The sequence below is a fragment of the Stegostoma tigrinum genome, chromosome 47 (genome assembly GCF_030684315.1).
Source record: "Stegostoma tigrinum isolate sSteTig4 chromosome 47, sSteTig4.hap1, whole genome shotgun sequence".
Classification (NCBI taxonomy): domain Eukaryota; kingdom Metazoa; phylum Chordata; class Chondrichthyes; order Orectolobiformes; family Stegostomatidae; genus Stegostoma; species Stegostoma tigrinum.
In genome coordinates, this window is record NC_081400.1 from 7692740 (window position 1) to 7707800 (window position 15061).

Consider the following 15061-nt stretch of genomic DNA (forward strand, 5'->3'; position numbering starts at 1 on the left):
GGTGGCGGTTACAGCCTGGCATTTGTGTGATGCGTATGTTACTTGTCACTTGTCAGTCCAAACCTGAATTTTGTCCAGATCATATTGCATTTGAACACAGACTCCTTCCATATTTGAGGAGTCATGAATGGTGATGAACATTGCACCAGCATCAGTGAACATCCTCACTTCTGATCTTATGATGGAGGGAAGGTCATTGATGAAGCAGCTGAAGATGACTGGGCCTAAGACACTACCCTGATGAACTCCTACACAGATGTCTGGGAGCTGTGATGACAATGATCTTACTATGTGCCAAGTATGACTCCAACCAGTGGATACTTTACCCCCTGATATCCACTGATTGCAGTTTTGCTTGGGCTCTTTGATGGCATGCTCTGTCAGAGTTAGGCTCTTTCCCAGACACAGCAGTCTGCTAGATTGACTTCCATTCACCACTTTTCAACTTTTACTGTCTCCACTACTCATGCAAAGTGGCAACTGTGTGTGCCTTCTGCAACAGACACTGCAGCAAAACACCAATGCTCCTCAGACAATATCTTCCGAAACGTATGGACTCTCCTCCTTGAAGAACAAAGATAGCAGATACAGGAACACCATCCCCTGCAAGTTCCCCTCTGGAACATTCACTATCCTGATTTGAAACTGCATTGGTCGTTCCTTCTCTATCTTTGAGTCAAAGTCCCAGGCATCAGCTGTGTACTTACAGCAGAATAGAACAGTAATTGGAAAGCGGCTCATCATGACCTATTCAAAGGGCAATTTTTTAGAAAGATCTATGAAGGATGAGTTTTACATTTTGTGCCAGTTGGTATGTCAGGGCAGATTCACAATGCAGAAATGATAAGGAAAGATCCAATCTTGCGGACTGATGCAGCCCGCACCCTCACTGCTCTGGAAACGCCCGGTTCTCCAGTGCAAGGGGCTGCTCGGAGATCTCCGCCCTCCATCCCCACCAACTTCCAGGTTCCCCCCTCACCCCTGGTATTTGTAACAAACGTGAAACTGACACACAAGGCAGCGCGAGTGCACCACATGTTAGGCGGCTGTCCGCCAATCAGATGTCGCCTGCTCCTGGGAGCAGCCAATCCCAGGCCAGGATATTAGGTGACTGCATGAGTCAGTCTCCAGCCTCCAGAAAAAAAACAGCAGAAATTCAACATGAACTGAATTCATTCATCACCGAAGGCAGCTGTAAATCCATCATCACCAGAGTCAGCACTAACCCCTTCACCACCAGAGTCATCTCTCGCCCCTTCATCACCAGTCAGTTTCCTGAGTCGATGGAGTTTTGAATGGATTGTGGACTGATGCTTTCACTGTCTCTCCTGCCAGTTCTATTAGGAGTGCAGGATGCTGGCTCTGGAACTTGTCAACCTCTTGAGTGCTTTCTCCAGTGATTGTGACTTCTTGAAATTCCTCTTTGCCCCTTTGTCCTTTGTTTTACGATTACTTTATTTCAGCCTGAAAATAAAGATTACTCCTTTGAAGAAATGCTTGCTTGAGTTAATCGATACTGAATTGGACTAACTGTAGAAATACAGTGGCTACAAGGGCTGGAGATTCTGCAGCAAGCAACTTACTTCCTGGCAGTCCAAAGCCTGTCCATCTTTGACAATGCACAAGTCAGGAATGTGTGATGGAACACTTATAAGGATGATTGCAGCTCCAAAAACAATTAGCACCAATTTTAACACCATCTAGAACCAAGCAGCCAGCTTGATTGGCACCTTATTGGCACCCCAGCCACAAACATCCACCCTTTCTACCATTGATGCTCGATAGCTGCAGTATGTACCATCGACAAGATGCACTGCATCAACCATCCGAAGAACCTGCCAAAAATATGACCGCGACTATCTAGAAGGACAAAGGCAGCAAATAACTGGGAACATCATCCTCTGCAAGCTCCCTTCTGAGCCAGACACCGTGCTGACTTGGGAATATATCAAGATTCCTTCAAGCATCACTAGGAAAACATCCTGGAATTTCTGTACACCACTTGGACAGCTCAAGACGGTAGCTCACCACCAACTTCTCAAGGGGCAATTAGGAACGGACGAGCATAACTTCCACAATTGAATGACGTTTAATTGAGGCTGAGACCGGATAATTAGGAGCATTGCGAGGGCTTTGGACAGTGTGTTATTCTGGCAGTGTGCCTGACCGGTTGTGCTTAATTCATCTCAGCACCACCTTACTTGGTGCTTGGCACTCACCAGCTGTGGTGTGTGCAGAGGATCCAAGTTAAGGCATTACTCCAGCAAACACGGATAAGAATGCGAGGGCTTAGTCAGGCAGCAATCCCGGCAACAACTGGAGAATTCTGCGCTTGACGATGATGGACGTTCTCGATGTACTGTAAGCAGCAGTGTCAAATATCAGCACACTTTACACAAATAATGCTGTCAGCACCAGGGAATTAACTGTGTTGACTATTCAGGGACAGAATCATCCTCATAGAGACATGGAGAGGCTGAGGTGACCTCTATGCTGGAATACCAGGCAATCTTGTACAAGCTGCCCATTAGTTTCAGGCAGTTGGCTGGTTTAGATTTTGGCATTGACACACAAAGACCACTTTTGTTTTTCCTTTATTTTCCAGCATCACTGGCTGGACAACATTCATTGCCTGATCCCTAATTGCCCAGGGGGCATCTTAAGAGTCATCCACATTGCAGTGGGTCTGGAGTCACAGGTAGGCAAGACCAGGTAAGGATGGCAGCTTCCTTCCCTAAAGGGCATGAGTGAACTGGATGGGTTTTTCTGACAATCGATGCATGGTCATCATTAGATTCTTAATTCCAGATATTTTATTGAATTCAAATTCAACCATCTGTTGTGGCAGGATTCAAACCTGGATCCCAGAATGTTGTCTGGGTCTCTGGATTGACAGTCTAGGCCATCGCTTCCCCCACTTCTTCTACTTCATGGAGTACGCAGCTATGATGTGATCATTGTTGATCCTAGAACTTAAAAATGCAAATTACAAAAACCATCAGTCCATGTTGTCTGCAGTTCTCTCCTGGCATCAGAGGCAGTTCAGGGAAGGTTGGATTTCAGGGTTTAGGGAATCTGTGGAATTCTGCAGCACAGACTGCCATTGGAGAAGTCAGCTAATGCTCTGGGGATCCAGGTTTAAAGAATCTGGAATTAAGCAGCTAATGATGACCATGAAACCATTGTTGACGGCAGAAAAAGACATTGGGTTCACTAATCTCATTTAGGGAAGGAATCTGTCATCCCCACCCAACCTGACCTGTTTGTGACTCCAGACTCTCAGTGGCATGTTTGATTTGACTCTTAACTGCCCTCTGGGCAATTAGGGATGGGACAAAAATTGGGACAGAACTTCCTCAGTCCTAATGAAAGGTCACCGGACCTGAAACATTAACTCTGTTTTCCCCACACAGAGGCTGTCAGACATGCTGAGCTTTTCCAGCAACTTTGTTTTTGTTCTTGATTTACAGCATCCACTGTTCTTTTCGTTTTTAATCAATGTCATGGGTCCAGTCCTGAGGAAGGGTCACTGGACTTGAAATGTTGACTCTGCTATCTCTCCACAGATACTGCCAGACCAGCTGAGTTTCTCCAACGATTCCTTTCTTCCAGATCCCAATCACATTCAATCATCTCACAAACAGATAATTTATTTCAGGAGATGGAACTGCTTTTCCAGAGCAAGCAGGTTATAATTAACATTGGAATACTACCTTCACTTGAGGGGAATTCTTTAGACTCATGCTGGGAAAGAGCACCAGGATATTGGCAAGTTCAGCAAAACATCCGTCACCTGCTCGGACCAAGCAACTGTGTGGGATGGCCCACATTGGCAGGTGAACTGCAAGAGTGTGAGTGGGATAGAGCACATAGCAACTTAATGGACAAAGGGCTCAGCATGCAAAATTCCCCAAAGAGCATTTCTGCAGATACATGAACCATTGGAGGTTTGAAGTGCAAGGACCACCAGACCCAGAGTGACACAATGGATACTGATTATAATCAACAGCTACATATTGCAGAGTGTGGTGGAGGAAGATTTGATTGAAGCTTTCAGCAGAAGGTTGGAGAATTATCTGAAGTGGGTGGGCAGGGAGTTGGGACACTATTTTACAGAGTTGAGGAGAAACTTCTTCACCCAGAGAGTGGTGGATACATGGAATGCCCTACCCCAGAAGGCAGTGGAGGCCAAGTCTCTGGATAGTTTCAAGGAAGAGATAGATAGAGCTCTTAAAGATAGTGGAATCAAGGGTTATGGGGATAAGGCAGGAACAGGATACTGATTGTGGATGATCAGCCATGATCATAAGGAACGGTGGTGCTGGCTCAAAGGGCCGAATGGCCTACTCCTGCACCTGTTGTCTATTGACTATTGGAGTTGCTGTGCTAGACGGGTAGTTGTGCTAGATGGGCAGTGTTGTGTGTGTGTGTGTGTGTGTGTGTGTGTGTGTGTGGGGAGGGGGGGGGGGGGGGGCGGGGGTCAGTGGACTGGGAAGGAGAGAACATATGGGCCAGATGGCCTCCTTTCATGTAAGGATGTCTTTTGATGATCTGGCACGTGAAAGATGGGGAGATTTTGTTCACATTTTTAGGATTCTGAAAGGAATCAATTAAGTCAGATGAATGGTTGGATGGCAGTGAATCTTGTGGGACTGCCCTTTGTTCTCATTTTACAGGACCTCAGTCAGGACATGCAGGATAGGAGTGGCAGACCCCTGTCCCTGAAAGATATTAAGCAAATCAACAAAGCAGCAATTTTGCATGGTTATTATTCAATGCCAGCTGACACAAATGGTCGAGGAGTATCAAAACATTCACATTTCCCACACCTCCTACCCTGTCTTACCCCACCCCAAGCAGCTCAAAGTAGGATTGAGCCCATGCACACTAAGCACTCAGACCATCAAATGATACCTTTTCCCAATTGCGTCTTGTGTCAGCTCCTGCCTTGTTTGGAGGCATGTCTGGAGCTAAGAGTAGAATGAATGAACTGGGTCTTCAAAGATGAAAGCTGATGTTGGTGGATTCCAGCATAAATGGGTTAGTGTAAAATTTTACACCAGCGGAACTGGAAACAAGCACGAGAGACATGCAATCTCCCACTGATGCAAAGTAGTATGAGGTTTCCAGGAGTATTGGCAGGAGGCCGAGTCTCTAACATTAAGCATCCTGCTGGCTTGGCCATTAGCTACCAGTGGGAAACACTAAACCTTACTACACATTCCAGAAATGTCCAACAATTGTCGTATGTTGTAAAATACTTAAAAACTTTATTCAAAATTGATCACACTTACAAAATAAAATACTTAGCTTAGAAAAATACACAAAATAACATTTGGCAGATTCCACATAGTAGAATTTTAGAAAATCAAAAATATTTGAATAAAATCCTTGTCAAAACAACACTTTAGACTGAGATATATTTCCCCAATGAGCTCAGATAGTCAGAAGACTTATGGGAAGACTTGGGAAAAAAGAAACACAGGATTCACATCCTCAGTACAAAGTTACACAAAACTGGAAATGTTATACAAACAGCAGAGTGGAGTGTTTTGAAATGTTTCTTGCTTGTTAAAAAAACAAAAAAACAGCAAATTGTACAACATGAAGCTTGCTGTTTTAGAATGTCAGCAATTATTGACCTTCAAACAGAAAGCTACCAAAGAAATAAACCTCTGCCTAAAAACAGGTACCAAGTAATGCCCTTTTTGATTAGCAGAATGCTGCCGATGATGGTACAAGGCAATGTGAAGAAACAAATCAGAATAATAAGTGCCAGGACAATACTGCAGTGAAAATGCAAAGTTTGGCAGCATTTCTTCCAACAGAGAATTGTTCAGGATATCTGGAATGACCAAATTCTGTTTCTTAGACTAGCATCTTCCTTCAAGCCAGACGATGGCAGAAACAGGGACTGACTGATGGAGGAAGGGTATACACTCAGTGCTTGCCCCATGTTCAACCAGCTAAGGTATGGTTTACTAGTTACCTCAGATGGCCATAATCATCTGCCACCTTGCGCACAAGTCCATAGCCTGGCACAAAGCAGTGAAATATCTGTGTTGCCCTATCAGTTAAGGAAAAAAGATATCAAACATTCTTCAGGAGAACAGAAAGAAATGGCAATCAACAATTTAAACAATATTATTTGTAAATCTGTAACTGCACAACATGTAGCTCCCCTCATTCACAAAACAAGCCAGGTTCCTTCAGCTCAGTACAGGTACAGAGTGTCCCCATGATTACTGAGTGGCATGACGTAACTCTAGGAATTTCGACCATCTCACGGTGGGAGTCAGCAACAGGTCGAGACCTTCATGCATGCACACACTACCTCTTCCTTGACCTTTTCTCGCTGGCGCAGCCCAGCTCCTGCAGGCCCTCCCCGTTAAGTGCATCTGAAAACGCATACGGTGATTTAAACTGGAGTCCAAGTCTGTGTTTATAAAAAGTCATTGCAGGACTCTGCAGTTTCACTCAACCATGCACTCGCAGTTCCCATTCTCATCCACCTGTGGGGAGAAAGGAAGGGAAAATTCATCATTAGGCCCATGTCAGATTCAGGTGATGGGAAAGTTTACCAATTCTCAACTGGCACTGTCTTACTCACATCCGAGCTGACCGGCGATGACCCGTAGCTAAACACTGCAGACTTCATGAAGATGGGACTCTCTGGCAGGCCATCACAATCATCCAACAAGGGAGTGGTGGGGCTTTCCAGACAGTGACTCGCAGAGCACACATGGAAAGGACTGGCTGCAAAGGAAACATTCCAGATCAGTCAGCCAGTACAGATAGGAAAACCAGCTCTGCAAGCTCACTGCCCCCACATAGCCAGGCCCAGATGCCGCCATGGAGTGTACCTGCAAGCCCTTACCTGCCATTTGCTCCGGGAACTCCATGTGGGGCCAGCTCATGCTGCTGCTGCTTACACTGCTGCAGTTGCTGGTATTGCTGAATGATCGGCTGTTCATGCCATTGTATGGGATGGTGCCAATGACCAGAGGGAGTTCAAGGACCAGCTTCTTGCTGCCTGGAATGTGGACATAAACCTGTGGGGAGGGAGAACATCAGTCATTCAAACAAAGCAACATCAAACAGGAGACTTCAAAAAGAACCCTCTTATTAATCCCAACAGTGTCAAAACTACCCTAGAGTGTTCCGGAAGGCGGAACAATGAATAAACCTAGAGATAGACACCCAACTGAAGTGCAGTCCCCACCCCTCATGATTGTGAGCACCTCGCCTTCTCTCCTCATTGAGGAATCACACCACATCATGGGTCAACTACAGGCAACACTAGAGGTGGCACACCCAGGAAGTTGCAACATCCTGCCCATCACTCACCAGTAGGGAGTACTCCAAGCAGATGATGTGAGAGCTGATTGATGGTTTCACGGTGGGGATCTGCAGGCACTTGTCACACCAGGATTCAGACATCCCCGAGATGATGTGGTTCCCCCGGACACTGTTGAGTTTCTCCTTGAAGACCTTGGTGTTGCCGCTCACCTGGTAGGTCTGCTTTGCCAAGATGGCTGCCTTGGGCATCACAATACGTGAGCAATTGTTCTGGAATTGGGCATTGATGCAGATCTGGTCACCTGGCAAAAAGGAAGGAAAGTGTTGTTGAGATTCATGGCATTGTCACAAACCAAGAAAAGCTGACAGTTCACGGAGCCAGAAAACAGACCAAGACCATTACCTTGGCAGTAACCCTTCCGGTCAATCTTGGCAGCAATGCACACGTAACCATCAGACAGGAAGAAACAAGTCACCTTCTTCTTATTGGACCCACCAACTGGGGACTGAAAGGAACACAGAAAATATAGTTTGACATTTGAGATAGATTTCAAGCCAACAGCAATGCAGCTACTATGACAGTAAGGGGTGGGCCACTCAGCTTGTCATGTCTGCTCTGCCATTCAATGAGATCATGGCTGATCTGATCATTAACTCCACTTTCATGCCTCTTCCCCTTTTTCCTGATTAAAAATCTGACTATCTCAGCCTTGAATATATTTAATAGCCTCAACTATCCTCTGTCAAAGAATTCCACAGATTCACTCTCCTCTGAAAGAAGAAAGTCCTCCCATCTGTCTTCAATGGGTGACTCTGGTATTACCTCATAACCTCTAATTATGTCAGTACTGACACTTACCCTAGTTCAACACTAGGATGATGCTAAGTAGAGTCATTTGATTCAGCACTAAGCCTCGCATTTACATTAACTGCTACCCATTACTCACTAGTAAGGTTGGCGTGTTGACATCAATGGGCTCGACCACATCAAAGTCCCTGCTGGTTTCCAGGGATGGCTGCTTCTCCCGATCAACATATGCTGTTACGAGGTAGCAGACACCACCATACTTGCCCTTGAACGAGGGGGGCAAGGGCCTGTCAAAAAAACAGCCACACAATTAGGAGTTGCAATGGCAGCATCATCCAAGCCAAAAATGTGCGACCATGGCACAACAGGGTCGAACAGGTAAGAATAAAGGTAGCTTACCCTTCTGGTATCTGGAAGCTGAAACTGTACTCGTACATTTTGCCAGGCTGCAGGAACATAGATCCATCAATGTCTGCACAAGATAAGAGGAAGTCATCAGTGTGTGAAGTCATGCAGACGGTCATCCAACCCAACCATGGGTGCACGCACTGCAGAATGCCCTGATCCCAAACAAGCGTACACCCAATTACATAACTTGTTGACCACCCCACCACCACTCTTAACAGTACATTAACCAACACCATCCTGCCTTTAAAAGGAGCAGATAAACACCATCGTCTCCACCACAATAGACAGACATCTACACAATTAGCAGGGCACTGATGCTTTAACTTCCTCTTAACGTGAAGAGGGTCAAGGTGGTCTGGGTTAACAGAACCCTAGATCTCCCCTATAACAGGCCAACAACAACACAGAAAAACCAGAAACTGACAACCCATTTATCCTTTGAAAGGAGCAAGGATCCCATGGCTCCTGTAACAAGAGACTGAACAAAATCCACCCCCCCCCCTTTCCTTCCTTCGAACGAAGAGGCTGCCCATCTCCAAATATTTCCCATTTAACAGGAGCCTGCTGACCCCCACCCCCCCCAAAAGGAGCTCCCCCTTTAAACAGGAGCCTGTTGAGCCCCCCTGCCCCAGTAGCAACTTGTCTTTTAAACAGGAGCCTGATTCCTCCCCCCCACCAAAAAATACGGGTCTGATGATGAAGACCACCCCCCAGCAGCAGTATTTAACTTTTAAACGGGACCCTGACCCAATCCCAAACCCCAGGGTCGCCCCCCATAAACAGGACCTGACCTCTGACCCCCACCAGCTCCCCTATAACCGGAAGTTGATCCTTGAGCCCACCGGAAGTCTCTCTCTCTCTCTCACCTGAGGTCCGGTTCTCTCCATCCGGAAGCAGCGTTTCCTGGAAGTGCAGGTAATCCTGCTGCTGGCGCAGGGGCTGCGAGCCCTTGAGGAGCTGGGCTCGGGCGTAGCCCAGGGCGACGATGCGCACGGCGGTGACCCTCAGCGGCTGGGCGGTCTGCAGCCGGACCCGCCCGGCCACCTTGTCGCCGGCCGTGTAGGTGCGCTCCGAGCTGAAGACCAGCTCAAAAGTGGGAAGGAGCTTCTTGTTGACCACCATGTTAGCGTCCAGCTTGGCTACTACCTCTTGCTGTATCACAGCGATAAATCCTTTCTTCCGCTGTCACTGTGTGAGTTCGATCTGTTCTGCGTACCCGCACCGCGCCTCTACTTATAGCTTTGACGGTGCTCGCCCGTTTCCCAACGGCCGTCCCCCCCCGTCGTTTCCACCAATCGCTGTCGGATCTGTCCCCAGTTCCGCCCCCCTCCCACTATCTGCACCAATAGTCGGTCGGTGTGTGACTGAGCGCGCCCCTCACCCGCCCCTGCCCCGCCCCCGCCCGCCCTCTCCCCGCCCCCCTTCCCCCGTCGCTCTCCTCCAACCGCCCCCGCGCGTGCCATTCCTCCTGCCTCCTCCTGCGCGCCGCGTGCTCGCCGCTGCCATTGGCCGATGCTGCTTGTTTACCCGGCCGGCAGCCAATCGGAGCGCCGGCGGCCCGCGTGCACAGGACCTGATCTCCGGCGCCCCGGCCCGTGGGTGGGGCCGGCAGGGCCTGGCGGCCAATCACTGTCCGCAGCCGCCAGCAACCGCCATCCCATTGGACAGAGGGATTGTTACACTCGGTTTCGGGTGAGCGATGGTAGGATGAGGTCAGCGTGTTGCAAAAAGTTTTGGATAATTTATTGCTTTCGTTAGACAATCGGCTTGCCATTTTTATACCTAAGATGTTATTCAAGTTATTTAGTTTGTCTCCTTTTATTTTAATTTTTTTGTAATTATCTCTCTACCTCATTTAATCGGATTATACATTATCCCTTGTTAGCTGTTAACACTTTACCCACACCATCTAACACTTTGGATTTATTATTCAACACTCCACTCACACTATTTGTATGATCTTTTGCCCTTGATCCCTCTGCTCATAAATTCTGTGTGCTCCTCTCTCACTTCACCTGATGAAGGAGGCTGCGCTGTGAAAACTTGTGATTTCAAATAACCCTACTGGACTATAACCTGGTGTCCTGTGACTTTTGACCGTGTCCACCCCGGTTCGAGAAGGGAACCTCCACATCACGGCAAAAACCCCGATACCTGGAGGGTGGGGCTTTGAAGGGGAGAGAGTGAGGAAACGGAGAGGGAAAATGGGGGCAGAGGGGAGTAAAGAGAGATAGGGAATGGCGGGGGGGCATGAGAGGGAGTGCGGGATGTGATGGGCAGAGAAGAGGATGGGGCAGAGAGAGGGTGGTGGGTGTGAGGGAGTTGGGGCAGAAGAGGGTGGGGTGTGTGAGAAATAGTTGGGGGCAATGGGGGAAGGTAATGAGGGAGTGGGGAGAGAGGGAGTTGGGGGGTCAGTGAGTGTGGAGGGGGAGAGAAGTCAGGTGACGGAGTATGGAGGGGGGAGAGGGTGTTTGGGGGGAAGAGAGAGAGTGCAGGGGGAGTGAGTGTAGGGGGAGGGAGAGAGGGAGTGCTGGGCAGAGAGGAATTGTGGTGGAGAAAGAATGGGAGTGTTGAGGGGAAGGGAGGGAGGGTGAGGAGACAGAATGAATGAGAGGGGAAGATCGGGATAAAGGGAATGGGGGAACAGAGGGAGGGAGAGAAAGTGAGGAGGTCGAGAGGCAGTGGAGGAAGAGATGGACTTGGGTGGAGAGTAGGAAGGGAATAGGAAGGGAGTAGGAAGGGCAGAGAGAAAGTGAGGAGGGAGAGGGAATGTTGGAGGTAGGATAAAGAGTGAGAACAGTGATGGTGGAATAGAAGGGGTGTGAGAAAGAATGAGGAGTAAGTGAGGGATAGAGAGAGTGAGGATGGAGAAAGGGAGTGAGGAGCATAGAGAAAGGGATAAAGAGAGGAAGGGAGAGAAAGTTTTAGAGAGGGGAGAGAAAAACTGGGAAGTGGGGATAGGATGGACAGAGAAGTAGGGTATAAAGTGAGTGTGGAGGATGGAGAGAGAGGAAAGGGAAAGATTGGGAGGAATATTGAGGAAGTGAGGGTGATAGGGAGAGAGGATAAAAGGGGAGAGTGTGAGGTGAGGGGAGGGGGGGAGAGGGAGAAGAGAAGGAGAGAAGAGAAAGTGAGAAGGAATAGAGAGTGAGAGAAGATGGGACAGACAAAGAGAAGGGGGAGAGAAAGTGAGGAGAGATAAAGAAGATAGAGGGGGAGAAAGGGAATGGGCAAAGTGAGGAGAGAGAAAAACGGGGAGAAAGGAGATGGTGGGGCAGATAGGGAGGGGGAGAAAAGGAAGGGGAGAGAGAGAGAATGAGTGGGGAGACATATAGAGGAGAAAAGGAATGGGAGAAAGATGCTGGGGGGGGAAGAAAGTGAGGAAGGTAGAGAGGGAGAGAGTAAAAGCGAGGGGAGAAAGGAGGGGGAATAAAGAGAGAGGTGATAGGCAGGGGAGGAGACAGTGGTGGTAGAGGGTGGGGAGACAAGAGGGAAGAGCGGGTGGGCGCAGTAAGCAACAGAATTTTGGGAAAGGAGGTAGAAAGGGATGGGGAGAAAAGGACAGGGAAGAAAGAGAAGTATGGTGAGAAATGGAAGTGGGACAGCGGGGAGAGAATGAGGTGGGGAGAGGCTGGAGAGGTGTACAGGGACATTAGGGGAGGGAGGAGACTGGGGGAGAGGGATGCAGGGTAAAGAGATGGGGTGGTTGTTTAATTTGGAGAGTGTGAGGGGGCAGATAAGGTGAGGGGAGTGAAGAGAGTCAGAAGGGGAGGCTGGATCAGATAGGAGGAACTGGAGGGAGGGGATGGAGTCCTCAATCTAGCTTGACCCGTTCCTTCAAACGTTCAAATTGTTTTGTCCTGAAACTCTGTGATTTTTATTTTTAATCAAAAACCTTCCAGTTCCTTGGTCTTTGCTCTCTGTTGCCTGCATCAGACTGGTGAAATAACGAGAAAGTGTTGGGCGGTGGTGGATGCAGAAAAGATGTTTCCTCTTGTGGGAGAATCTAGAACTAGAGGCCAGAGTTGAAAAAAAACGTTGCTCTGTTGGAACAGAGATAATGATACATTTTATTTCCATGGAGCGTTGTGAGTCTTTGGAATTCCCTCCATCAAAAGAGACTAGATGTAGAATTTATAAATATTTTTAAGGCAGAGGTATATAGATTCTTGATGACCAAGGGGATGAAAGATTATCGGGGATATGCAAGAATCTAGATTCAGGTTAAAATCAGATTAACCATGATCTTATTGAATGGCAGAGCAGACTTAAAGTGGCCTACTCTAGGTCCTTTTCTGATGTAAAAATATTTTTCATTGCCAGCCATGCAGGGTTTTGTTCAGATCCTTGCCAAATCAAAATTGAGGTTGATCCCAAGAGATACGATCACCCTTGACCAACAGTTTGTTCAGCTGTGCTTGTCAGTGGTTGAAGACTGAGCATCTCCAACCTGGGGACAAAATCTCAGCCATTATGCAGAAATGTGTCCAATTCTGGATCCTGTGCTTTTGGAAGACTGTTAATGCCTCAGACTGAGTGGAAGGAGATTTACCAGAATAGGACCATGGAGGAAGGTGTTAACAGAATGTTAGAAAGCTCACAGCACATATTGAGGACTTTCAGACTATTAAGCCTGCGACACGGACAGACTGGAGAATTTGAGTGGATGATTGACGTTAGGTCAGAGAATGTTAAAGAGCAATTTAACTGAGGCATTCGAAATTGTGAAGTGAGTTCATTTGAATTGATTAGAAGAAACTTTTTCGTCTGCTATGAAGGGCGCAGATCAATGAGGATTTGTAGGTCCTGAGAGACAGGAACAGTTAGACACAAAGTATTTTTGTGATCTGGGCTACGCTGCCTAAAAGGGTGATGAAAGCAGATTCAAGAGGAACTTTCAAAAGAGGGGCAAATCAGTGAAACTCCTAAGTGGGCATGGCCTGTGGGGGAAGGAGCAAGGTTTTGGGGTGTTGGGACTGATGAGAGAGGTCCATACCAACACAAAGAACCAAATGAGCACTTCCTGCACTGCACTGTCTCAGGGATCATGTCCCAACTTCTGCCTCACTGCTGCTCTTGCCCCACAGCCTTGCCCCTGCAAGTATTTATGCAAGCATTGCAGTCTCAGAAGCCAGAATTGTCAGGATAAACATGATAATGAGTCACTCAGCACCATTCCGAGCAGTGATTGTCTTGTTTATGCCAAGTCGGAGTCTGGAGGAATGGCCTATTTATCTCACTGTACGTAACGTGTTCAAAACTGTGCTATCAACTTTCTCAGTGTCGGGTAATTCACAAAATCTACAACTGTACGACAACCTCACTTTCTCATGAACTTGTTCAAAGTCTAATTGCATTCTGGACTTCCCTTTGCCTTCAGGTTAATTACTTTCTTAATTAATTATCGGCAGCAGCTTTGTAAACAATAAACAATAATTACTGTCAACTATATGTGTATTTCTTAAACAGTCCCAATGTGACCAGATGAAACTGAAACTTTCAAATCCCTTGACACGGTTTTATGATTAATCCACAAGCAATGATTGACATTATATACCTCTGATAATCAATAGTCTATTTAGAACTTATCAAATTTCCAGTCCAAACAGTCTGTACTCAGCAGAGGATACAGTCTTAAACATACTCTATTACTCAGTTTCAATCACACTCCTTGTTACTGGATTAGGGTCTCTAGAGACACTCAACTGTTACTGCGATACAGTCTCGAACACACTCAAATCTACTGGGATACAACAATGGGACACTCAATTACCTCAAAAATATATTTTACATACACACAGTCACTAAAGCAGATCAGTTCTGCATAGTGCTTATGAAGAAACAAACACTGGAGTTTGACGTTATCTAACAAACAAACCCAAGGCATTCTTTACCTGGACAGTACCATATTTAAATTCATTTGAGGCACAGGGTGGGTCTGATAACAGATTAGATCCACCCCCTTGCCATTTAACTTCAAAAAGACCTTAGATGGTGGTCTTTCCTCAGTGTGCCTTGGTAGTAGCGCCCCCAGATTTTAGTGCATTCCTCAGCATGCAATCCTGGACTTTGGAACGTGCCAATCTGCAACACACAGTTGAGGTCAACTCCTTGATCTGGAAGACCAACAAGTTTTGGGCACACCAAAGTGTGCCTGTTGATGGTCTTCCAGGAGCAGTCGATGTTTGTCTCGGTGTGTGCCCTGGGGAACAGACCGAACAACAGAGTCCTAGTGTCACGAAGCTGCCCAGGATAAACCTCAACAAAACCACTGCATCTCACTTCAGACTTCCTTTGCAAAGGCACATTCCAGAAGGAGACTTGTGATAGTCCCCCCACGCCCCACAGCCACTTCGAGGGTAGTGTTTGGTGGCACAGAGAGTCTGTGTCCACAAAAAGGATCTCACACAGGTAGTACCCTTCACACCTGCAGCTAAGTGATGTCTTGGTGCTTGTTGGAAAGCTCTGGCCGTTATGACATTCGATTACTGCTGTACAGCCTCCATTAAACTCATTGTTACTGGGTCACTGTCCATGGGACAATTA

The 15061-nt window shown here is 47.2% G+C and overlaps 1 protein-coding gene across 1 annotated transcript; it reads right to left on the reverse strand.

Moving 5' to 3' along the window:
- Positions 1–5248: 5248 nt before the first annotated feature.
- Positions 5249–9733, reverse strand: txnipa (thioredoxin interacting protein a). Its single transcript, XM_048525780.2, has 8 exons — positions 9382–9733; positions 8507–8579; positions 8247–8394; positions 7703–7805; positions 7348–7601; positions 6878–7052; positions 6611–6756; positions 5249–6512 (listed from the first exon to the last, which is right to left on the reverse strand). Exons 1-8 carry the CDS (start codon positions 9635–9637, stop codon positions 6474–6476), a joined length of 1194 nt encoding a protein of 397 aa, XP_048381737.1. The 5' UTR covers positions 9638–9733; the 3' UTR covers positions 5249–6473.
- Positions 9734–15061: the final 5328 nt, after the last annotated feature.

What these genes read in the sequence shown, in the direction of transcription:
- txnipa (XM_048525780.2), bottom strand. Translation starts at nt 9,637, where the DNA reads ATGGTGGTCAACAAGAAGCTCCTTCCCACTTTTGAGCTGGTCTTCAGC. An exon ending in TCAACACGCCAACCTTACTA is followed by an intron (nt 7,806 to 8,246) that starts GTGAGTAATGGG and finishes TGTTCCTTTCAG; the next exon opens with TCCCCAGTTGGTGGGTCCAA. An exon ending in GTTCCCGGAGCAAATGGCAG is followed by an intron (nt 6,757 to 6,877) that starts GTAAGGGCTTGC and finishes TTTCCTTTGCAG; the next exon opens with CCAGTCCTTTCCATGTGTGC.